The 25,711-nt window shown below is 38.5% G+C and overlaps 1 protein-coding gene across 1 annotated transcript in view; it reads left to right on the top strand.

Moving 5' to 3' along the window:
- ATP2B2 (ATPase plasma membrane Ca2+ transporting 2) overlaps positions 1 to 25,711 on the top strand; it is a gene marked incomplete at its 3' end in the record, with an annotated part of 270,171 nt that overhangs the window by 124,598 nt on the left and 119,862 nt on the right. Inside the window, exon 3 of the mRNA XM_084293036.1 lies at positions 23,363 to 23,560. Within this exon, the coding sequence (XP_084149162.1) occupies positions 23,363 to 23,560 (198 nt within the window). The remainder of the gene's footprint in view (positions 1 to 23,362; positions 23,561 to 25,711) is intronic.

The following is a 25,711-nucleotide window of genomic DNA, read 5'->3' as shown; positions in this document are numbered from 1 at the left end:
CTGAATTTTTAAAGGCAGGGTATGTGTCAGAAGCTAAATAATTAAGACCCATGCCTTCTCAGCATTTTATTTCAAATATTAAACATTACATAAGAGATTTTGCCATGTAAAAATCAAGCCTTTAAAGTGGTATGGTCTTGGTTAGAAAATCACTGTATTGTGCACTTAAATTGATGCATCTTTAATCCTACGAATAGTTCAAAAAGTTCTTAAAGTATTTTTGGTATTCCATATATTGGGTCAAAATGTCCCTGCTTAGCAATGTCATTGATGGTATGTCGTACCTCTCAGAAGCCCCAATCTGTGATCATTCTAAAGCTCCAGGTCAGTTTTAAGCAAACTTAAAACTGGGGTTGTGAACTAACACGGGTAGGGTCCAGGACAGGGCTTGCTATGGTCGGCTCACATAAAGCCTGGCGAACATATAGCTGTGTGCTGCCAACATGAGTAAACGGATAACTTGCCAGATGAAATGCAGCCATTAAATTCCTTCTGTTGTAAACCACTGTCCTCCACTGGAAGGAATTAAAACTACACAAATTCTTCTCAGGACCTCTGCTGCAAACAGCACCAGAAGATTTGCTTGGAGAGCTTGCTGGCAGAGCAATGTGCTTTGTCCCTTCTTCCTTCAGGAATTTTGTATTGTCACTGTTGTGTTGACAAACCACTGGGAGCTTTACATACTTACGAGTAGTTTCCTGAAACTTTGATGGAATTTGAATAGATGCATTAAGGCTGTCTGATGTGGTACCCCCAAGAAAAGGGTGTGCCAACATTTTCTTCCCTAGCAAAACCTGTACGCTGCAGGAGCCACTGCAAATTTCCACACAGCTCAGGTTCCTGTCCTGTCTTTGGTTACCAGGCCTGCAGCCAGCTGTAATGCTATACGGCAGCGGGGGCACTACAAGCTTTTGGAGATGCTGGAAGCAAATACGGAGTTATCTTCTGTCTCCCGTCATCAGAACTGCCGATTTTTTTACCTGCTGTTGCCACTTTTTCTTCAGTAAAAGACTCGTTTCCATGAGATATCTGAAAATGGCTTTGGTAGGCAGACAGGTGTAGAGGCAGGAGCTGGTACCATTCTCCTCTGACAGTGACCTGCTTTAACTTCCTAGGCTGGGTATAGATGTGGGCTGCTATCTCAGTAGGGTGGAAAACCAAGGCATCAGGTTCAGTTGATGAATTACGTTCTCTTAAAGTTGCCCCTGTCCTTTTTCATCCCTTTCAAAAGGATGTGGGAATGTCTGAGCGGAGCCGGTGCCTGCCTACCAGGTGAAGCCTTTTCACTGCTTCCCACTCCAGCTCAGGCTCTGCTTAAATTGAGCAAATACTGCCCTTTCAATGCTGTACAGGATAGACATGCTCCTGATGTGTCCCCCTCCCAATTTCTGGTTGCAGGGATATGTTCAGATGTGCAGAGAGAGTTCACGTAAATGTCATTGGAAACGTCACTGTCTGTGTGTGCACTCTGTTTGCCAGGATTTACTTCACGTGGAGGTTCTAGGAGCAAAGAAGTGTTGTTGACAAGCTATGTCTTGTTATTTGCAAGTCATTTATTGCTAATTATAATGAATGCAGATGAAATGATTGGTTGACAGAACATCAGATTTGCCAAGCAAATCCCAGAGCGCTTGCGTTTTTTTCCTCTGTAAATAATGTCTTCATAAGTCTTCATTTCTTTTTCCTTTATTTTTCCTTGTGGTCTTCACCACAGCTATCTGCTCCTACAAAGCACACTGATTACATGCAGGAGTGCTTGCTTTTTGATATTTTGCTTCATCTTGCATTTCTACAATTTATTTTTGCAGTAACATGTGGCATAATGTGTTCCTAGAAATTTGCCCCCCCCCCCCCCCCTTTTTCGGGTCTTCACTGAGGTTTATGAGTGTTCAGCTGCTGCGGTATGTGGCCTTTTCTTCCTTCAAGGTATGAAGGTAGCGCAGTGAAGCCAACTAAAAGCCAACAGCAGTTTGAGTTTTGGCAAAAAAATATTTCCATCCTTTTTATTGGCTGAAATGGTAAATGAGCCAAGGAGAAGGTTTGGCGGCTCTCACTGCTATTTTGCCTTTGTTGTGTAGTAAATGCCACTTGAATTGAAAGGAATTGTTGTGTTCTAAATGCAAGTTGAATTTTTTTATCTACTCACAGATTGCAGTGGTTGTGTGTTGGGGTTTGCTATGCAGCTACTGCTGATGAGCTCTGCATTCTCATTTTTAGGACCTAGCAGGTCTTGCTGCTATATTCAGCTTGTAAAATACTAGGAAATGAAATTTTGGCTGAGCCCAAAACTTATCTTATTCATCTAGCTTATTGAAACCTATGCAATAGAAGTTGAAATATCTTATAAAGATATTCCTACATATTTGGACCAAAATGTTCAGTAAGAAATAGTTGAAGCAAGGTTTATGCTACAGATCTTTAAAAATCAAAGTGTTTCTTAGTTTTTTAATAAACCATGTGCTTAATTTAATTTTTGAGCCAGTTTTTGTGAGCAGCACAATTGGATGGAATAGACTAGTAATTTCCGTGTCAGATGCAGAATTTTGCCTTTGCAGAGTTTATTTTTATAGAGAACTGTGTAATTACCTCTATTTATTGCAAAAGGAAATTATGCATTTTACAAATCAGCTTAGTCATGCAGGACAGTCTGGTAACTTGTAAATGCATCTTGTTTTTTTCCTTGGTTGCTTTTTTGTGATCTGTAAGGGTATACTTGAAATAGCAATGATATATCCTTGAGGCATTGTACTTCAAGGCAAACGTATTTCTTTATGACGTTCCTTTTGCTTAGCATACCTGGAGTATCAAAGTAATAAATAAGTCTCATTCTGTAACTGTAACTATGTAGATGAATTAATTCAGTCTCTTTTATAAGAGCCCAGAATCTGACCTAATGGTTGTTTGCACTATTTTTAGGTATTATTCATAATGGTTTGGAAATATATGCAGTCGGCAAAGGCTCTCATGATTTCTCTGGGAGGTTTGACATCTGTATGAAGCTTTTGGATGAGATGACTAAGGCGGATGTGCTTGGTTTGCTGGCACTCAGCCCTTTTCTGACAAGCAGAAGCCTGAAGACTTATGGGCAGTGGGAATCTGGGGCAACACTTCTCCAGTGCTAGCATCATTTTAGTATCTGTGGTCCTTTCTTAGGTCCAAGCACAGTCTCCAAGGTGAGCAAGGAGACAGTGTATCTTGGCATAAACTGTATTTTTAACAGATTTTTCTATTCAAACTCCTCTGAAAAGTTATCTGGGAAGAGATACACAACAGGCCAGATTACACTCGAAGTTCTAGTTTAACTAATTTGCATAACATTAAGCATACATTTTTCAGCATATAACAGTAAATGAAAAGATGAGATAAATATCACAAGATATAAGTTAGGAAACAATCTTGGAGAAACAACTGTTTGTGGGACACAGTAATAGAAGCCTGTTTGCATTCTTAGGGTTCAGACTAGCCTGTGACTTTTGAGCAAAAGTATTTAAGTCCAAACATAGTCAGCTCTGTGTTATCTTCCTGCTTTTTTGTGTGTTGCAAACTGCCAAGAATGCTTGGGATTCATACATTTTGTTAGTTTGCTGATAATCAAAAAATCTGGAAAGCCAGGTCACATGTTTATACATTGAAATTTATATAACATTTCAAGAAAAAGGACAGTGAAGAAACACTACCCTTTGCTCTTCAAATGTTTTACTTCCTGATACAGAATTTTTATCTGTTTCAAAAGTGACCATGGACTGCGAGCAAGAGCACTTCAGTCAATCTGTGAAATAGGACAATCGCTGGAGTCTGCGTTACAACTGAAATAAGAATTACTTGGGGATAGGAAATGATGGGGGATGGAGGGAAACAAGAAAAGCTCAACATTTAAAATACTTCCACAGTTAGTTAAATCCCTGTTTACATGAGTTAAATCCTTGTCTACGTGTAAGCTACTCAGCTTCACTTGCAGAAATCAATTTTTTATTTTTTTTCTGACACTATTTAAAGATAATGCTTTTTGTGCTTATCATTCGTAGAGGTCTCACATTTTTTCCAGATCAGAAGTTTTATAGCATGACAACATTCAAAGTAAAAAAAAAAAATATCTTTAATGCAGTCTTTCAACTGCATATAATTTTAGAAATAACTGGAAGGTAGATTACATTTAATTTTCTGCAAGTTTCAAAAGCAGTTACATCTTTTCTATCCAATGAGCTCTCAACAACAAGTGTCAAACTGAATCCAACATATCCATGAAAATAGTATCTTTATTAATCGGTAATTTTGTGATGCATGTTAGAAATGTAAGCCTTAAAAATTAGGCAATCATTTCCTTCTCTTGCTTGCCCGCTAATTCAAATTTGACTCTGTTAGATTTCAGTGTTAAACCAGTTTGCTGATAATGAACCACAAAGCTGCATGCTTGGGAAAAAAAAATAAAAGATTTTTTCCAGCATAATCCATGTAGGTCAGTTGCATTTTCTGGAGACATGTTTCCACCAGAGACTGTTTCTTTACTGTAAAGATCTAGTCTCTTTTTGGATAAGTATATTTTTAAATAAATAAAATGCGTTTAGGTGGCATTTACAGTATATACACATATTTTGAGTCTAAACCAGAAAGCTCCTTAGCTCAGCTTTGTGTTTCACATTTATATTCACTGTTCACATTTTATATTTACGCTTTCCATTACATCATCACAATGGTATCCGTGACATTTTCTACATTTGTATATATTGTTTCTGTTTACATAAAGGTGTAGTTATATGAAAGAAATGAGTTAAGCAAGAACACTTTTGACCTATGTTATGACATTTATTGCACAAACTTGATGTAATCCATGTAGATTACTTTCTTCTATTCTTGCAGAGCTCTAATGTCCTGGGATTTGTGGAAATTCAAACATCTGAATGATATAGGCATGTAAGGGTCAAGAATTATCCTGCTGTTAATAGCATGAGCATTATGTTATGCAAACAGCAGAACTGTAAAAGCAATGAGCATGTAGCTGCATTTGCTATGAGGATAAACAATCCTTGCTATGAGGATAAACAAAACCTTTTGACCATCACTGGATTTTGTACAGACCATGAAGAGGTAAACCTGTGGTTGACACTAGAGTGCTACAGGTTGGCATTTTTAATTTCCATCGTTTGAATAGCACCAATACTAGGTGAGCTAGGTGCCTGTAAGCATGCAATCAGATGCTTTAAGCTGTGTCTGTTGCCACCCTCTGTAGTTCCTGGCTGGTTTTTAGCTTCAACCCAGCTGTTTGTGTAACTGCACTAGCAAATAGGTCTGGAGACATGCCCGGGTGCCTCAGGAGCTGACCGTAGGGTAGGCAAGGGAAATGAGGTATTTTACACTTGGCTTTTGTACCACTATTGCACATGAATTTTAGGGGAAATTAATGAACTCACAGATGCTCATTGTGACTTGTATGTAGCATTGGATATGCCAAAACAAGATGTAAATTGCTTTCTTTTAAAATATGTTTGTGTTTTGCTGGTCTCCAATCATGATTCAAATCCCAGCTGTGCCAGGTAGTGGACTAATGTCTAATCATGATTTACAAGCATTTTGTGGGCAAAGGAGAGGGAGAGAACACAAGAAGCTTTGATATCACACAGATCACAGATTATTAATGTTTACTGGGAAACAAACAGCCTGACAATCGTGCATGATTTTCAGGTAAATAAATATGTTCCAGAAAACATCCTGTGTTATCATTCCTGTAGCTGCAGCTTCCAGACATATTGCTTCGTCTATAGGAAGGCAAATTCCAGCCACAATTTCCCTATTGGAAGAAATCCTTATGGTCTACCAAAGCACATGAACATTTGGTCCTCCGTTATCATATCAGTGGGAAAATTATACCCCAAAGTTTCAATAAATACAATACACTCTTAAAGGCATTTTTTTTCTGAAAAGCATATATCCAATCAGTAACCTACTGATGTAAGCAAAGAGCAAAGTAGCCTGCAAACAGCTTAATTAGCTGCCTGTTTGCAATTTGTTATTTTCTCTTGTGTTCATTTGATTCAAATACTTCCTGCTGTCTGCTTCCCCCACCCCCCCAAATGGCTGTTGTAAGGGGAAAGCTTGGCTGTACTATTCTCCTACACACAAATGAAATTGGGAATCGAGGAAGTGCTTTGGAAGCCAGGAAAATTAAATTGTAATTTTTTTATTATTATTATTATTTTTTTAAATAGCAAGAACACTGATTACTTGGTGCTCCTTCCTCATGCCCCAGGAATCTCCCTGCTGTCCCTTGCACGACGTCTCTCCATGGTTAACTCTGTATCACTCAGTTCTATTTTCTGCCAGTAAAATGAGTGCTGTAGCAGAGTGAGTCATGGCTGTAGAAAGCCATTTCAAGGACAAGTCAAGGATGTTGACGGCCGCAGCTTGATAAAGCTGGGATTTGAGACTGGTTCAACTGTCTTCAGCCTCAAGGAATTCCAGTTTATGAAGCTGAGGCCTTGGTAGTGAAGCCACAGCTTCTAAAATCAACTAAGGCAAAATCTTGGGATGCAGTTTCCTGCTGAGGTTTTGTATTTGGGTCCTATGACATTGCACGAAGCAGCATTACATAAAGCATAGCAGATGCACTCCAGATTAATGGGGGGGGAGGGGGAAGTGCATAAAAAAATAATGTACAATGAAACCATAGCAGAGGAGAGAACATCTTAAAGATATATTATAAGGAAAAATAATTTCCAAGGTGGGGGCTGACGCTGAGAATTAGTAACAGCGTCAGCCTGGCACTGTCACTTGTAAATATTTTTTTTAATGTATTTTTAACAATTTTACATGAGATTTAAAATTACCTCTGTTTGCTGTGATGCATTTGTCCTAGCAAGTGTGGTGTGCTGCAGTGGAAGGGAAGGCAGGAGGGTCTCTGGGCGCCCAGCTGTGGGCAGGGAGCTCCTTGTGGCAGCAGCAAGTGCTGGGTAGCATTGTTGTGTCCTAAACCCCCTGTACAGCCCTGCTCCAAAACTGCTGCTTACCTCAGAAGTGGATCAAGCTGCAAATTAAGTTTTTATAAAGTGAAGTAGTCCTAAAAAATTCTGCATCTTCACCGCAGCTGGAAATCGTGCCTGTGACTGTCAGCCACCAAGTGAGGACACCACAGGTGTCAGGGCCTGCACAGGTGCATACAGAGTCCTGTGGGGGGTGTGTGGCTATTGCTGAAGCCCAGGCTGTGATGGGGCTTTGCTTTTGTTACCTGATCAGGGCTAGGGGAGTTTAGGGCTGCGACTGCGAGGGTGGTGGGGTCAAAGGCCCAGATGCTGCAAGCAGGCAGAGCAGTCCTTTCTGGCTAGGGAAATGGAGAACACAATGATGAATGCCCAGGGCACCATTTTTATTTTATTTTGGAGAAAATTAGCCTGTATTTGTTTGGGTTAGATATTACTGAATGTGTTCCTGTACATTGCTTTTAAATAACTTTGTAGTGATAAGGTAAAAGCATATTAGGTGGACTGAACTGATATTTTGCATCATTTAAATTTATCACCCATCTCCAACCATTGGCAGAGGAATGTAATGTATGTATTTCATATTACATAGATCCGTGTTTTGGTGCAGGTGAGCCCAAAAGGACACGCAAGCTCTATGAAATGTTCTCACACACTTGTTTTCATTGGTGCAGATGACAGTCTTAGTGTTTGTGTACATCACCCTGACTGCATGTGAGCGTGCGGTAGATACCTATTTATAGATTAAACCCTGTGTTTTGATAGCATTAGAATTATAACAAATGAACAAACTGGATGAACTAAAGATCAATTTCAAGACCCAGAACCTTTCATCTTAGCTCACTATGATTAAATTCTGCATGACACTGGATTACCCCTCCATGGCAAATCAGTCCAGTCCAGATATAGGGGGAAAGGTGAGGGGATCGAACATAATTGGTACCCTTGTTGAATGAATTGCTCAGGTATCAAGATCTGAATGAAACTGTAATCCCTTCTCACTTTTACCAGGAAGGTCTGATAGGTCAGAGTTTGGTAGGTCAGTGTAAAAGGAGCCTGAATTACCCATCCTGGGCTGTATCAGTCCTCTGAGGCTTGGCAGACAGTGAACTTCAGATGCACTAAGCTTAATTGCAAATAAAGACTGTGATACAAACAAAGCTCAGGAAGTTAAAAGATTAATGCTGTCTTTTTATTTTATGCAAGCCTGCTTCCTGTTTCCATAATAATAGGAATTGTTTATTTATCCAGTAAGTTCTAAAATCTTTAGGCCACCTAAATGGAAAGCAATGTTGGTACTCGGTATTAATAGTCTCACATAAGTCTTCCTTTTGAAGCTTTGTTCACTGCTATTTTTTATTATAATAAAACAAAGTGTATTTTCTTAAGATTTTCAAAGTCCTACAATATTTTGTTTTCATGAAAGAGCTTTTCTTGAATGTCATTCATAAGCCTGCTAAGTATGTAGCATTCCATAGCCATCTTTGCTACACACGGTTCATCTGAAATTTTATGTATTTTGTGCTCATGCTTCTCATAATCAATAAATAAATAAATACGGGTGTGTAAAGTTAAATAACAATAGTGTCATCAGAGGATATGCAATTTCTCTAAAGTGGGTAAGAAGTTTCAAGGAGAGAGAACTGTGGTAGGCTGGAAAAGGATACAAAGGGAAGAGGGAAGGTCTGGTAAGATTAGCTTCAGAATTAGCAAAAGACATACATGTAGGAGGCAAATAGGGAGAAAGGGAAAAATATAAACAAATTTAACAGAAGGCAGAACAGAATTAGGGCACTAGAGAGAGGGGGAAAGATTCTGCCGTAGAGTGTCCTGAATATTTCAGCATGCCAATTCGGTTCATCTCTGTTCACCACTTACATAACCTGTAGAAAATAAATGCGTGCTCAAGATGTCTGCCTGAAAGGAACAACTTCAGCCTCAGCCCTGTTCATCATATTGAAAAGCATTTCAAGCACCTTCTATGTTAATCAAAATTATTTCATACAATAATAATAATAATATGTTATCGGTACTATTTAAACTGATAATGTTCTCTAAATGTTGATAAAACAGACATCAAAAGTTTCTGATTTTCATGTCTTTCTTCTTTAGTGTTAATGTGTGCCATGCTTAAGGAATGTATTAATGATATATATATATATATATATATATATATATATATTATATTGTCCTACAACAACAATCCTCTAGGCCCAGTCTCTTCATTAATGAATAATGATGGAACAGATTAGGCAGTTGGGTCATTTTATCCTTTAAGTGAGATGAAGAGTTCTGAAGAGAATGCTGCATTGCAGCTATAAACAAAATGGTTTCACAGTTGACAAAATACTTTTGAATCATATTTGGCGTTTCTGGAATCATCCAGGTTTTTTGAAAGATTGGTAGGGGAAATTGGCATTTTGGTTAGAAAAGGGATATATATATGTGTGTGTGTGTGTATATATATTTATATTTTAAGATTTATTCCAATTACTTCCGTTCTGTGAATTTGGTAACCTGAGATTGAATAAAAATATAGTTGTTTATCATGACTAAGAATAAATTCTAAATTATGAGGGGGCTGCTCCATTGATAGGACAGTTGGACATAGGCAAAAAGTTGAAAGTCATATTTCTGTTGCTCTGCTTGTAGGCTGATGCTATATTTGAGTGTGCAGAACCTCCATTGACTGAGCAGGGAATTTAATGGAGTCTCTGAGCAGTGGTTATATAAATATATGCCTCTGTTACATCATGACAAAATGTCTTTGAGTGAATTTTGCTCCATTTTGATATAATGATAAAGTTGGTTTTACTTGCTTTTCTTTAATCTCTTTTTCTGCTTCTTCATGTCTCAGTATTCTTGTTTCTCTTATTTGAAATAATTTACTTCTAATTTGATAAAGTAAATTACTATGTCCTTCTGCTGCCTGATGTGTCCAAATGTGTTTCAGCTCCAAATAACTGTATTGCCATCACTGTGGCAAGAGGAAGTATTTGTCTCTAGCAGCAGCTTTGAAGCTGAGGGGAAAGTGGTTTAAATCTCAAACTCAGTCTAAGAGATTTACTTATTTTAGCATGTGGATTTATTCTGGAACATCTTTTCCCAATTAACCATTATGGATTAACTCTTTGTATGGATGGTCTTATTTTGGATTAAGAGTGCCTCTTCCCAGTTGAGCTGGATTAAGCAAAGCAATGAATTAATGGGCTGGAACGAAAATGAAATAGCTAGCACGATGTAAATATAGGTAACTGCTGTGCAATGAAAATAGTTAAGCCATAAATTGGTTAAGCAACTTCTAATTTGAGATCTCATTTTAAATACAACTTTAAGCTTCCAAATATTTAATGAAGGTTAATTAATAACTGTAGGGGTTATTTAGAGGACATTAAGAAAATGTGATTTTTGTTTACTTGCCGAAGCTGTCCAGGGATGCTTGTTAATATGAATTTGTTGCTTCTATTATTATACAGTATAATATTTTGATTTCTTCTAATGTGTCTAGAACAAATTCGTAAGTATTTGTAATGTGAACATTCTTCTGTCAGAGCTTTGTAGCAGAATCGCTTTATCTTCTCTTGAAAGTCCACTTGCCAAAAGATGTACGAGGTTTTCAACTTCTTAAACCATAGAAGACAAAATAGGGAAGAGTAATTCTTAACATAAAGAACGCATAGATCCTGTGACCAAGTAAACGAGAGATTTGAATACAAATGCTTTCCATTTTGATATCTCCTTGAACAGATCTTCTTTATAATTGAGCAATTTTCAGTGTCTTTTTGTATTGCCAGATATCTGTATAGAATCCTTTGTATCCTTCAAATGTTTCCTACTTCTGTTGTCAATGAGAAATGGGGTCTGGATATGAAGTCCATTTCTTTCAGGATCTTCCAGGGTATGTGCTTGCTACATACCCTTACTCTTTCTGTCTCATGGTTGCCTCTGCTACCTTGAATTCCCAGAGGTCTGAGCTAATCCAGTTCAGTTGCTGTAGTTAATTGGATGCCCTCCCATGTGAGAGGGTTTCCAATTCAGCTGTAAGATGTGAGATGAAATGTGGATCAGTCAGAGTCTCAGTTTTCTACAGAATATGCAGTGGAAGTTATGTACTCAATAAACAGTGGAAAACAGGTTGGTGAGATTCATCTATTTTGCTGTTGAAATTCATCTGTGAAGAAAATTTAGGAACAAACCTTGGTTAAGTCTTACGTGTTCTACAATATTTCTATTAAGATTTGATTTTGAAGTGGGACCAGTTTGTTGTGCATAAATTTGTTGTGTGTTGTCCTTGACTGGCTCTGACTTGAACTCTTATTGTAGCTGGTGGCAAGGAACTCCTTCCTTGAGGTACTTACAATTTAATTTAGTATTTGCTTTGCACTGGAAAAGAATCTGGAGAACTTCATTAGTGATTATTGCATTCAGATAAGATTAGTTATGCTGAGAGATAATCAAGGTGATTGACAATATATTTTTCATATTGCGAGAGTCTATTCTTTATGTTTTTTAAGTGTGCTAAATTAGGAAAAGTCTGTGGGTGTTGAGTTCCTAATAACATTCTATTGCACGTGAGGATAAGAATAAAATAAAGCTATATCCCGCACTACATCTCGGGATTGCTTTGGTTGCCATTTATACTTGCTAGTCATTCAAAAATAAGAGTCAAGAAAACTTTGACACTTCTCACAGCATTAGAAAAGGCATCTCTTGGTATTACACCCCTGTTATTATGCTTTACACAAGGCTGAGAAGTCTTTGAATCACAAAATCACAGAATTTCTAGGTTGGAAGAGACCTCAAGATCATCGAGTCCAACCTCTGACCTAACACTAACAGTCCTCCACTAAACCATATCCCTAAGCTCTACATCTAAATGTCTTTTAAAGACCTCCAGGGATGGTGACTCCACCACTTCCCTGGGCAGCCCGTTCCAATGCCTCACAACCCTTTCGGTAAAGAAGTTCTTCCTAACATCCAACCTAAAACTCCCCTGGCTCAACTTTAGCCCATTCCCCCTCGTCCTGTCACCAGGTGCGTGGGAGAACAGACCAACCCCCACCTCGCTACAGCCTCCTTTAAGGTACCTGTAGAGAGCGATAAGGTCGCCCCTGAGCCTCCTCTTCTCCAGGCTGAACAAGCCCAGCTCCCTCAGCCGCTCCTCATAGGACTTGTTCTCCAGACTCGTCACCCTTCTCTGGACTCGCTCAAGCACGTGAATCTCCTTCTTGTAGCGAGGGGCCCAAAACCGAACACAGTACTCGAGGTGCGGCCTCACCAGAGCCGAGTACAGGGGGACGATCACCTCCCTAGCCCTGCTGACCATACTGCTTCTTATACAGGCCAGGATGCCGTTGGCCTTCATGGCCAAAAGAAGGCATCTCATGAGGTCTGTTCCAATGGTTCCATCAGCCCAACTAAAACACTGCTGCTGGTGATAAATCCTCTTTGCTGTACTGCTCTTTTACACCCAGACAGTTTTCAGGAATTGAATTAACTAATTACTAGCAGACTAGAAAGTCTTGGGACCTTCTTCTCTTCAAATCTTTTCTTAATTCATGCAGGAAATTGGGCAGTTGGGAGCTTGTTTGACTTGCTAAATTAACAGTGCCCAGTGTCTCTAAACTTTGTATATCTCTGTTTGGTTATGAGGTGTTCAGTGTAATAGTATTCATTCCCGCACTGTTGGATGAGTTTTTACAACTTCTTTCATGTTTATTGTCCCTCCAAGTCTATGTGGTACAGGAAAGGCAGATGATGAGTTAAAGGATGGGTCTCACTTGTTTCTGAAGAGGATGGAGACAGGTAACACTGAATGCGATGCAGAGTGTTATGCAGGTAACGGCTCACAGTGTGTGGACTATGTTTAAGGTTTAAAGGGTCTAACTATTTTAATGCTCCTGAGCAACAGGATATGATCCAGTGGATGCCCAAAATACATCTTATTTTCTTACTGTCTCCTCACAAGTTGTGCATTGTGATTTAAGTGACATCATTGTCACATGCAGGAGCATAGTGGCATTTAATGTTGCTTGCAGATGGCATAATGATCATAGCACTCTTTTTTAATTCAGTGTTCTCACTTGTTTTTGTTTTTAGATATCTTGAATACTCTCCTGAATGCACAGCAGCTTAAGATACACTACAGCAAGTGCTCTGCCTCTTGCATAGGCACAGCTTGAAGAGGGTACAGTTGCTGTGCAGCTGACAAGCTGACATTGCTCACAGGAAAAGCAGATGACACTGACAAAGATAACAAAGATAGCAATGAAATTAAGAGCTGCCAAGTAGCAGCACTTGGAGGTAACACCTCTGAAAAACACAGCTCACTGATTTTTTTTATTTTTTATTTTTTTAAGTAAGGGTGGGAGGGGAGAGAATCATGCTATAGAAGCAGACTTAGTAAAGCGGGATTTTTTGGCATTTTTAGTCTGTCTCCCTAGTGGACATCACAATAATAAATGTCTGTCTTCAGAACATAAGATTTTTCTTGTTATTTATTTTAATATATATGTGTAAATTCATATATAAAAATATCTATATGAGGAGTGAGCTACCTAAACCTACAAATTCTTGGCCTCATCCACAAGAAACCTCTCTTCCAATCTCTTGTTGTTATGAGAGCATATGCTATTTAGCTATGTTACTTTTAGTCTTTCTTATGAACTTCATCAAATAAATATGAACGATAGACCCTCGGAACTGCTTATACTAAAGAGTTATGGTGATTACAGTGACAAATAATAAGAGTAAAGATCCAAGAAAGAGACGTGTGGATCTTTCAGACTAGTGCAGACAGGCCTAGTGCATTTTCAGTGTGTACAGGCCTAATGCTGCACTGACTCAAAAGTCTGTGATAAGAAATGTGAAAAATCAAAGCTGAAGGCTCTTTGTCATTATGAACAGTAGGCGGTCTAGCAGCTAATCTTTTAATTCTGGATTTCTTTGTGGTGGTGTTATTTAATAGCAGGAGTCCCTGGGCTCAGTGTCAGTGATGTCACCCTCACTAGCTATTTGCAGTAAGTATAGGCCTGGGCACATGTGCAGGTGGAAATGTGGCTCTATTTTCTTTTCTCACTCTCTACTGTTAGGTCAGGATCCTGAGCATGGACCTGATGTTGTTCCCTGCTCTACCACTTGCCCATGGCTACCTCAGGTCCTGATGGGGGCCAGAGGTAGTTACCTGTTTGGCTGCGCTCACCCCAGGGCTCAGAGGAGCGCTTGCACATGCAAAGCACGCAGCTGGCAGGAGATGCCTTTATGCAAGCACCTCCCTGAGCTCTACAATTCCCTTAGGACTGTGACTGATGGTGGTGTTTCTGCTGGGGGACTTGCATTCCCCCAGGCTGCAGTGTATCTGCACGGCCAGGCAGAAGCTGCCTCTGTAGCAACCAGGGGGGCTTGCTTGTTTGTCACCAGCACTGCTCAGACCATGGTTTGGGAACAGAGGATCACAGACTGATTTCAGGGTCTGTTTTCCCTTTCCTTCGTCCCTATGATTGCTGTTAGCAACACGCATGAAATGAAGAATTTCTGTGTAGGATCTGGTGAGAGTGATGGTAAGCGGTTATGAATATGATGAAAGTGTGTTAATTATGGAAGGCTTTCAACTTTTTTTTTTTTTTTTTTTTTTTTTAATGTGTTTTCCTTATCTGAGACCTTGGATCTTCTCTGTTAAATTCACATGATTGCTTTTCCCTGCAATTACCTGATTCATATGTTAGGGCTTTTCCACCCTGAATCCTACAGGATAGCCAGTGAGTGCTCTTATAAGCTGTAGTAAGTCTTGCTTGATTTGATTTGAAAGCAAGAAAAAGCTTTCAAATGATCTGGAACAATCATATTATAACACAGCATTTTAACACCATGTTTTTGATAGTATTTCCCTCATACTTTCTGTCAACTTAATTGAAATTGCCACGTCTTACACTTCTACACTTCAGTAGGAAATTGGACCTTTTTGGGAGACGTAGAAGCCTGTGCAGAGGGCACTTATACACTATAAGTCATAATGTCAGAGTAAAATACTATCTTTTTTTTTTTTTAAAATAACCAAAAAAGACATTTGAATAAACCATCTCTAGGCGTTGACTACATTTTCAATTATCTGCCTTTTTTTTTTTTTCTTTCTTTTCTGGAGAAAGGGATAAAAACCATTCCCATTACCCTAGTCCCTCTGCCTCTCTTACAAAAAGCCCCAGAACTGGTAAGCTGCTGAGGGTACGTTATACTGAGCCAACCTCACAGTGCTCAGCATCTGCGGGGCGTCCCGCTGGCTTGTGAATGGCTTATCTGCAGGAAAGCCCCTCCATAGTGTTTTGGTTAACTTTCAATGCTAGATGAAGATCTGCACTGATATTTTTTAATATGTAATGCAACAAGGAATTCTGCATGAGTTTATTATCTGGTAGGTGCTGGTTGGAAGGTATACCTGCTTGATCATTAGTACTTGGTAGTATTGTGGCATAGAGTCTAGCAACTTTATTGTACCTCATACTACCCCAACAGAACAAAAGAAAACCATCTGTAATGCACAGGATGAGACACATAAATGGTGTAATGACACCTGAGTGGAGTAAAAGCTGAAGAAATGATTTCTAGTGGCGTGATTTTCTGCCTCCCCTCTCAACAGCTGTACTTCTGACCGCAGTACAAACGTAAATGAGAAATCCTAATCCCTCTTCTTACATACTGGACCTTCAGCTCTCATTGAAGACATTGATACCAGCCTTTGCAGAAAGCTTTTCAGTGTCTGTTCAGGCAAGAATATTGGTCATCTGTTAGGATGCAGATCCTGCCTTTAATATTTGATATGTTGTCTGTTGCCTTGATGTAGACTCATGGTAATGCCCTGCACACTATTCAGTCATTACATTATTATGAAATTGGAGCATGTCTTTCAGATGTGTGGCTTTTTTTGGCTACATTACAGTCAGTATCAGGAACTATTTCTGTGTTGCTGCTATTAGTTATCTTAGGTAAATTATTTGTTTCTGGTTAATAATTTCTCTTCAAAGTAATTTTACTTGAAAAAGAAATTAGAATAAACTAGAAGACAGAAGAAATAAAACCAAAATGGCTAGATGGAGGAAATGAATGAAACCTGTCTCCGAGCATGCACTGCTTCTTGACAGCAATAAATACTGCATGGTACCTTGCAGCTGAGTGTAAATCAGGAGTTCCAGGAGGTGGGAATTCACTCTCCTGAACTGCCACCACTGGGGCAAGAACTGCAGTCTTTCTCTGTCTCATAAGGCTGAGACTAATTTGCTCATCAATTTCTACACCTAGAAGGAGAGTGAGGGAAACTCATTGTAGAAATGCTATTTGTTGTTATTTATCTGTTCCTAGTATTCACATTAGATGTGTCAGCATATAAAATAGGATGTTAAGCTCTTCAGTTACTTTATTTAAAAACAAAGAACAAAACAGAGCTTAGGAGATGTAATATACTTGGCGTGGCTTCAGAGTAATAGTTCTGGATGCAACTGAAATGGTGAAGCCTTATGTAAGGGTTTTTGTAGTCAGCTTGAAGCTGTACAGACACTGCAGGGTGGCAGCTGAAGCCAGGGCAGGAGGCAAGAGGACAGGACATGGTGACTTGGCCAGTCATTGCTGTCGGATGTGAAGAGGGTGGATGATTAATGGAGAAGCATAGGGGCAGTTAATTCATTTCCTGGTTCTGCCTTTTGTGTGTACCTCTCCTCTGTATGCTGGCTATTCAGCTCTGGCCGTGAAGCATTTGGCTCAGGGGGGTTTTGAATCCTGTAAAGGTCGGTTGGCAGCGCTGCCAGCGGGACTAGTAGAAATAGTAGCGTCAGCAGGGTAAAGCTTCCAGGACACGTGCTGGATGATTTGTGATTCCAAAGGCTTTTAAAATTTATACAGATTTCTTACAATTTATGTAAACAAACATAAGCAAGTGATATTAATGAAAACAGGTAATGAGATTCATTATGCTTTAGAGTCAGCTTTGTTGTTCTGAGATTAGAAGGAAATTATTATTCATTGAGGTTCATTCACTGGTGAAATTCCAATTCAGCTTGCTGAAACTAGTAAATGCTCTCATTACTTCCCTACTGATAGACTGGCTTCTCTTAACTGATTTTATTTAAGATGGTCTAAACAGAATTTCAACGGACTGCATGAAAGACTTTTTCAAGCATATAATAAAATGATACACGATAAAACTAAGAGGTCACAGAGGCATCCATTCTAGGTGTGAATGTGTGTCTGATGCCTTCGTAGTATTAAAAAGTAAATAAACAAATTGTGCTAGTGAAACAAGTAGTCTAGTGCAACATAGAATTCTTTGGCAAAGCTGGTACCAAAGCGGGTGTTTTACTTAGACACCCTTTAAACGAGGGTCACAAAGACTTCATGACCTAGTAAGCTGTGTGAGACTACTGTTCATAGAATCATAGAATCATAGAATATCCTGAGTTGGAAGGGACCCTTAAGGATCATCAAGTCCAACTCTTGACACCGCACAGGTCTACCCAAAAGTTCAGACCATGTGCCTAAGTGCACAGTCCAATCTCTTCTTAAATTCAGCCAGGCTCGGTGCAGTGACCACTTCCCTGGGGAGCCTGTTCCAGTGTGCAACCACCCTCTCTGTGAAGAACCCCCTCCTGATGTCAAGCCTAAATTTCCCCTGCCTCAGCTTAACCCCGTTCCCGCGGGTCCTGTCACTGGTGTTAATGGAGAAAAGGTCTCCTGCCTCTCGACACCCCCTTACGAGGAAGTTGTAGACTGTGATGAGGTCTCCCCTCAGCCTCCTCTTCTCCAGGCTGAACAGGCCCAGTGACCTCAGCCGTTCTTCGTACGTCTTCCCCTCCAGGCCTTTCACCATCTTCGTAGCCCTCCTCTGGACACTTTTTTTTTTTTTTTACTGTTGTTACATTACAGCATAGTGTGCTTGTTGACATCATTGTATCACTTATAAGAGAAAAAATATACCTTCCTGAGCCTTTGATCAAAACCGTAACAACAATCATTTTGTTGCCAATGGTTCCTTGCCTTACCCAGTTTCTTAGATCTACCTAACGCAGATCTCAAACTAAATCTCCTAGTTACTAGCTATTTGTTAGAATTACAAAAATTTACTTTTTCAGCTCTTTCCCTCACAAGACTGATAGTACTTCTTAGATTGAAGTGGAAGAAATGAAGACCTGCTGTCAAGAGAAGCTTTGTCAAGGGAGAAGAGTAGTACACATAAATTTGTTTCTAAAGCCTGAGAATGGAATCCTATTTAAAATGTAAAATGAGATTGTGGGTTTGAATTTTCTGTGTTAGAATAGCAGAATAACTGGGCTAGTGTTTCTAATCCCCACTGAATTTTAGAAAATTTACACAAAATCTATAGAGGTTGGCGGACCTGGGTAAATTATATTAAAGGGTTGTGTAGTAGTAGTAAAGGCAGGGATCATTTCATAGTTAAATGTGAAATAAATGGAACTTGTGAAACTAGGCAAAGAAATGAAATAATTACCAAAGTGATACTTTGTTTTAGGTTTCAGTGAACACCTCAGTAATGTCATGCTAGAAACGCTGATCATTTGAGTGTGCAGGTTCAGACTCGGGTGGTAGGAGCTTGACATGAAACATAGGTCTGTGTTGTCATAAGAACAATTTATGCATGTTGTGCATGTTGCATCTGTCAGTAGATTTAACTACCAAAAAAAGTTGTGGGTTCATTTTTTTAACCTCTGAGTATTAATTTCAATAGAAATTTAATAATGTTCAGCATCACTGTAAAGCTTTTATTGTCCTTGCTGAACAATTTTTTTTGCATTTGAATTTATAGATATTGTGAGTTTTAAATTCCCCTGTTTACAGTTTTTGGTATTTGAATTTTTTTATTGTTATTTTTTATTTTATTATTTTTTATTATTTTTTATTTATTTTATTTAATTATTTTATTATTTTTTTCCCCAGACAGTCAGAAAATGTGGGGAAGAGATTATAAAAGTAACTAATGGTTTGTTTGCACAATTAGTACAAATATATTTTTTCCATTTTTCATCTCATAGTTTAAGTGAACATGAACCTTTCTCTTAAGTTTTATTTATTTATTCCCAGTTGCTGTAGTAGTGATGTGCTTTTGCTGTTTTTGCAGCATCAAAATCATCCTGTTTGTGATGCTCCGTTTGGTTGCAGTGGAGATGATTGTCAGGAGAAAAACAATTTTCCAGGAAGCATTAATTGAAATGATGGGTTTATATCCAGTGTGCAGTAACTGACAGATGTAGATAAGGAATGGGGAAAACCCATTAATTGTTGTTTCTGCAGATTTTTAATCATTCTCTCCCTCCAAAAAGCAACAATTGGAAAAAAAAAATGTTAAAAAGGCAAGCCGGATGAAAGAAGAAATCCATTTAATATACTTCACAGTATCATAGAAAATGCTTTCTAGCTAATCTTTTTTTCTTCACAAATTGCAAACAATTTTGGAGGAAAAGTTTTGGAAACAAACCTTAAGAAACTATTCAAGTGCTAGAAGCATCAATAATCAGTTTTCACAGTATTTCTTAAACATATGCATAATATTTGTAGACAAATTTGATATAAATCTGTACAACCATTCTAAAACACTTTGGTCAAGCAAAGAATTGTTGCATAGCCTTAACATACAGAAGTATTTTAAATATATACATATATGTGTGTGTGGACACATGAATTTAAAACCAGCCTGTCTGTGACTTATTGCCATACAGAATACATCATCAAATGCTTCTGCTTTTGCTAGTAACGTTTGGATTCTGAGGTCATATAGAACTCTCTGTTCTATATCTCTGTTAACTTTTTTTTTTCCCTTCTTCAATTCCTCTTCATATAGAAATGATTTTTCTTATTGCTCTCATTTGCACTATTCTATCATTATTGTCACAGCAGTCAATACATAGACTAAGGGACAAATGAGGAAAAAAAATATTCAAGAACAGTAGTGAAGTAAGTATGTGTAATAAGGGGGAGGGAAAAAAGCAAGTCTAGCAGCAGGAATGCCATCTCCTGGTTAAAGTAATGGTGAGGACAGATGTCCACTTGCAGATCCTGCTGTGCTAATTGACGTTTTTACCATCTGCACTGCCTGTCAGCGCGCACTCGCTGGGAAGCAGCATCCCGCAGATCTGCCAGTGCGACAAAGTGTGAGTGACCTCTAATCCTCTTCAAGCCACAAAGTTCAGCTTGCTTAAACCACCTCTAGGACTATGTAAAGTAGCATTTCTGAATAAAAAGATTTGAAAAGATAAGGGGTGCCCCTGTGTACTTTCTTCTGGCAATGCCATGGAGAATTGATGGAAACTTTTGCAAAGTAAGCATCTTTGCCTCTGATTCTTAGTGCTCTTTCCCTTAGCAGTACCTCTGTGTACAGCTTTGACTTCTCTACATATTTTATTGTCCCTTTCTGACCTTATTATCTCTGCAGTAACACTTAGGGCTGTTAAGATGTGACTTCATCATCAGTCTTTGTATTTCTTCATGCTCTCCTTTCCTCTTGCTCTGGAAATCCAGGAGTTTGTCAGCTCCTGATATTCAGAGGGAGGGGAAAAAAAAAAAAAAAAAAAAAGAATTGAATAGGGTTTTTAAAATGAGGGCCACTACTTGGGAGAACAGAAACCTTTTGGTTTGAAATGAACATTGAATTTCATTTTCCAGCATTTCTAAATAATTCACAAGAAAATAAATGCCATAATTAAAGAGGAAAGAGCACAGTTAAATAAAATTTATTTCTAAAATCTAACATAGGTTACATAGACTGGAAAACCATGGTGGACATAGATTTTTTATGCCCAGTCTAGTTCTCAAACTTATGGTTCCTAAATTCCAGTGTCAGTGGACAATATGTGTGTTAGAGAAGCAGCAGCTCTTTGAGTTCCAGTCTCTCTCTTTCCTTTGCTTTGGAAGCTTCTTAGAATGTACGTATGAAATACCATATGTGCTATGATCAGCAGTATAGGACAGGACATGCATACCGTTTGTGGCTTATTGACAATAAAGTACATAACGCAGTTTGCAAAGTGGTAAATTCATCGTTAAAGGCTAGGTAAATGTAATTAGGATTGTTCAAAACTAGGGCAGCTCTTTCCTGTGCTGTTTCAGCCGTGGCTTCCCGCAGCTGAGTACCCAGTCATCTGCTTACCTGCTGGAGCTGGCCTGCTGCTGTGCACATATGTTCTGTGTTGGGAAATACTCCTTTTGAAGACGTATTTTTCTTCTGCTTTCCAATATGCATTTGAGGTCTTTCTGCTGCTCGTAGATGCATTATATGAATGTTTCTGCCAGAAATTCCTGCCACTGTCAACAGGGTTGATGCACTTTCCCCTTCATGTATGAAGTCACTGCAGTATCTGGGGCAGGTTATGTTTTGGGGAACTAGTACAAATTGTGCATGCTATTTTTAGTGAAAACCCTGCTTTGTATTAAAGGGCTTTGCAGCCCTCTGGAAGCTGATCAAATTGGACTTGTTTCATTTCTCCTGAAGGCTTGTCCCTATGTCAGATCCCATCAGTGGCGAGTGACTTCTCTGATCTCCCACCTTTGTTGCCTTAACTTCTCTGATCTACATTGGTTCACAAAAGGGTAACTACCCAAATGGCTCATCATCTGCTATTCACATTTCACATGGGGAAGGCCTCTAGCCTGCATTGGAAGCTGACTGAGAACTCACAGAGGAGCTGAGAAGTCTGACGTGATTGTCTGAATTGCAGAGATGGGCATAGGCACACGTTGTAGTAGCTGCAACCTGTGTTGTAGTCTCACTAAGCAGTAGGTACTGAAAATTAAATTGAGCGAGGCAATAATAACTACGGCATGCCTTTACCTGGGAAGGGAGGATAGTGTTTCATAGAAGCTGAAGGTGAAATGAAAGTTTGATGAGTTAACCAAGAGCCAGAAACTACACAGCAGTTGTAATTATATACTTGAAGTGAAAGGTGAGTCGGCTGTGGCTGTACTGTGGCAGGATTGATACTTTCAGCAAAGCATCACTTTGGTCTTGAAATTATGCCTGGACTGGTGCTTTCATCTGGCATGTGTGCACCATGGTGCTGGGAACAGCAGTGCCAGTCCTCAATGGCTGGGATATAGAGCTGGGTGTCATTAGCACGTTAGGATCCTCGTTTCTTCTGTGTGGCGTCTTGGAGATGCTTGTAAGAGGGCTTTCCATTCTTCACGTACCTGTAGGTGTCAATGTACCTTAGCGGAAGGGAAGGAGTTACCTTGATCAGTGCAAGAAGAGGAGTGATGGGAAGCCTTTTAGCGTGGGATGGTTTCCTCTTGCTCTCTTGCAAGCACCTTTTTAGTGGTCCTCTGAGGTCAACCCTCAGTGGAACTATTTTAATTGTCATCTTAGTGTGAATAATTTTGTGTTGCTGATTGTGTTCAAAACCTACAGTTTTGTAAATGTTTCAACAGATGGAAATATTATTTGACAGATACCCAGATACCTGTAACCTCTCTACTTTATTGCAGTTCCTTATGCTGCTGTGAGCAGTATATAGGCACAGTTATTCTACCTGAACATTTGCAAGTATTTTGTAGCTTTTTTTTTTTTTTTTTTTTTTTTTTTTTTAACAGAAAAGGTGATCAATATGCACGGACTTGAAATAATTAAAACACAGGGGAGAAAAAAAAGCACCTAAGTGAAAGGTTGGAACTCTTCAGCACAACTTCATTCACATTCTTACATTGCATCCTTACATTGAAATGCACTTAACTTGAAGTGTCATGAAGAAAACATACACTTTTATACAGATTTAAGGAACCTTTGCTTGCTTTTTCTTTACACGTATATCCTGTCACTGTGGTTGTCTTCCTAGGGACAAAATTTGACACAGTTCACTCCAGCAATTATGTGACAGTACCTATGCAGCAAGAGCAGTTGCTTTGATGGAGAACATGACATGCTTTATTGAGTTTTACTTTGAGGTCATCAACCTGAGGTCTGAACAAAGATATGCTGCTTCTGATATTACCAAAAGCTGCCGACAACTATTCCAGCTGCATCCCAAATAGATCATAAAGTCCAAATAAATTATGTTTTCAGAAGTCATTGCTTACGTGTATATATGTTTATATGTGTATATATATATATATAGAGAGAGAGAGAGAGAGAGAGATCTTATTAAAGTAAGTCTACTAATTCAGTTTGTTTAGGAACAAAAGTTGCAGGAATTAGTACTAAACAAAGTCCTTAAGGATTCCATTCAGAATGTAAGGGCAAGTCACCTTGCAAAAGCAAAATGTAAATGGAAAATCTGCCTGTTGTTAATATGCTATGGTTGGTACAGCTTGTAGTTGTACTTGAAGAAATAATTTATAGAAAAGCAGATATAAACGGTTATTTTCTATTTCCCTGCATTTTTAATTTTTAATTTTTTAATTTACAGGATTAGCTGGCACTGCTGCAGATCTAGAAAAAAGAAAGCTTATTTTTGGAAAAAACTTCATTCCCCCAAAGAAGCCAAAAACATTCTTACAGCTAGTCTGGGAAGCGCTGCAGGACGTGACTCTTATAATCTTGGAAATTGCAGCCATCATATCTTTGGGGCTCTCATTTTACCAGCCACCTGGAGAAGGCAATGAAGGTAAAAAGAAACTCTTTATTGAAGTCATTTGCATAGATTTAAGTGAAAATGGTCCTATATCTCAAATTGATTCCATCCCTACCCTCCAGAAGGTCACCAACAGGAAATTTCCATTTCAGTTGTTCCTATTACCACTACATAGTAGTAGTGATGTATTATTTGCATGCTTGACATTTCTTTATGCAAACAGTTGACCTTTGTGACGTGTGCTGAGTTAAAACCATAATATTCTTATAGAACTTGAGAATTTGTTTTCATGTTTGAGCTTGTGGTTGGTGTTTATTAATCTTAGATTATTGTTTAGCATGTTATAGAGGAGAAATATGTGGTTGCTTATGTAACTGATGTAGCCTGTGTACATAAACATGGACAGGTCTTCAGCTGGGTTATACCAGATGAAGACTTGAATTTACTGAAGTTCACTCATTTTAGTATTTTTAGTGACATAGCTAAAGGCCAGTGAGCCTAGCTGGACAGAGAGTAATAGAAGCTAGGTCATGTTACTTCTAAGCTATAAACTGCAGGATCCTTCTGCAATATCTGTAGAAGGTTTTAAGGCCCCCCCCTTTGAAAGTACTCTTGAATTCACATGCTTAAAATATTCGTTCCTCTGCATAAATGCAAGATTTCCATTTCTGGCAACCGATCCAGATTTTTTCTTTCCTGTTCTCTCATAGACTTATAAAGCTGGATAAAACATGCTGTGTGAAATGACGTGAATAGCTTGGCAAACGTATGAAGAATGTCTTCCTCTAAATATAACCTTGAAATGGTTTTTACATTTGCTTCAGTTTCCTTTGGCTACTTTCCTTGAAGACCCTTCCTTTTTCCTTTTCCATTCACGAGCAGAACAAGCATGTAGCTATGTGTAGCTCTTGTAGCATATTTATGATTCTTTAATCCTTTCTATGTAATCAGGAATCTTTTGTTGCTTTCTCACTGAACATTGAATATGTTGTTATCAATTTCAGCAGGTCTCTGATGTAGGCATGAGAAGGGAAAGAAGTAATTTATTTTTTAACCGAAGAAAATATTTATTTTCATTACCTCATACCTGGGCATAGTAGGATACCTTGGGGACATTGTAAACCATGAAAAATGGTTTACAAAATTAAGATTTCAATTCTGCAAACTTTTTTTTTTTTTTTTTTTTTCCCTTGGGCACAAATGTGCACTCTTATTTATAAACTTACTTTGTGTGAAGTTTTTTTTTTTTTTTTTAATATTTTTAAAATAGGATTGTTACAAGGTTTTAGGAAGAGGAGAGTTGTGTCATCAGACCATGATTTTTATTATTACTTTTATTATTATTATTATTATTGTAATTTTGATATCGTATTTAAAGTGTTTCTTTTCCCATGGGAATGTATGACACATCTGAAATTCTGGGACAGTCTGAAAAGCTCAGCAGTACAGCCTGGGAAAATGTGTTTGTGTTTTCCCACAGCACAGTATTTCATTCAGTGGTCTCCGGTCTCCCCACATTTTTGGAACTGTTTGTCTGGAAGATACTTTATTAGTTAATATGATAAGTTGAAGTCTTCCTTAATTTTTTAGAAGAGATACAATTTGTTTTGAAACCGACTTTAAGTTTTGAAGCTGTAATGGAATTAGTTTCTGTAGCTTAAGTGCAAGATGCATTTTTTTTTTTCTGATGTATTTGGAGGAGGAATACAGGATAAAATCCACAGATCAAAAAACAAAACCAAAAACACAAAAACACATTAGAGTGTCTCAATTGCTTCAGGAATTGCTACCAGTACAGTGTAATGTATGCATATGTCTGTGTGTTTTCTTGTGTTAGGCAGCTGTGAGATTAAACATTTTTCTGTGTGTTGGACTGACTGTTTTCCAATTTTAAACTATACATGTACATGTTGATACATTACCAAAGCAGAAGTCCTCTGACTAGTAGAACTGCATTTCCAAATGGCTCTAGTGCAGTTTGGTATTGTCTTTAGAAAAGTAAGTAGGTTATTACTTTCTGAGTTGCATTTACTTTACACCATTGGAAATAAGGAATATTTCTGTGATTTTGAAGAACCAGTAGCTACCTTCCTCAATCAACCTTGGAACTAGTAGTGGTAGTAATCTCCTGTTGGTAGTACCTGAAGATTTTGTTCTCCTGCATTTAAGATATGAATGAATCTT

Source organism: Netta rufina, assembly GCF_964035555.1.
Source record: "Netta rufina genome assembly, chromosome: 10".
In the NCBI taxonomy this organism is placed as follows: domain Eukaryota; kingdom Metazoa; phylum Chordata; class Aves; order Anseriformes; family Anatidae; genus Netta; species Netta rufina.
Note: the sequence above shows the minus strand (reverse complement) of the source record. Positions and strands in the feature narration are given on the sequence as shown.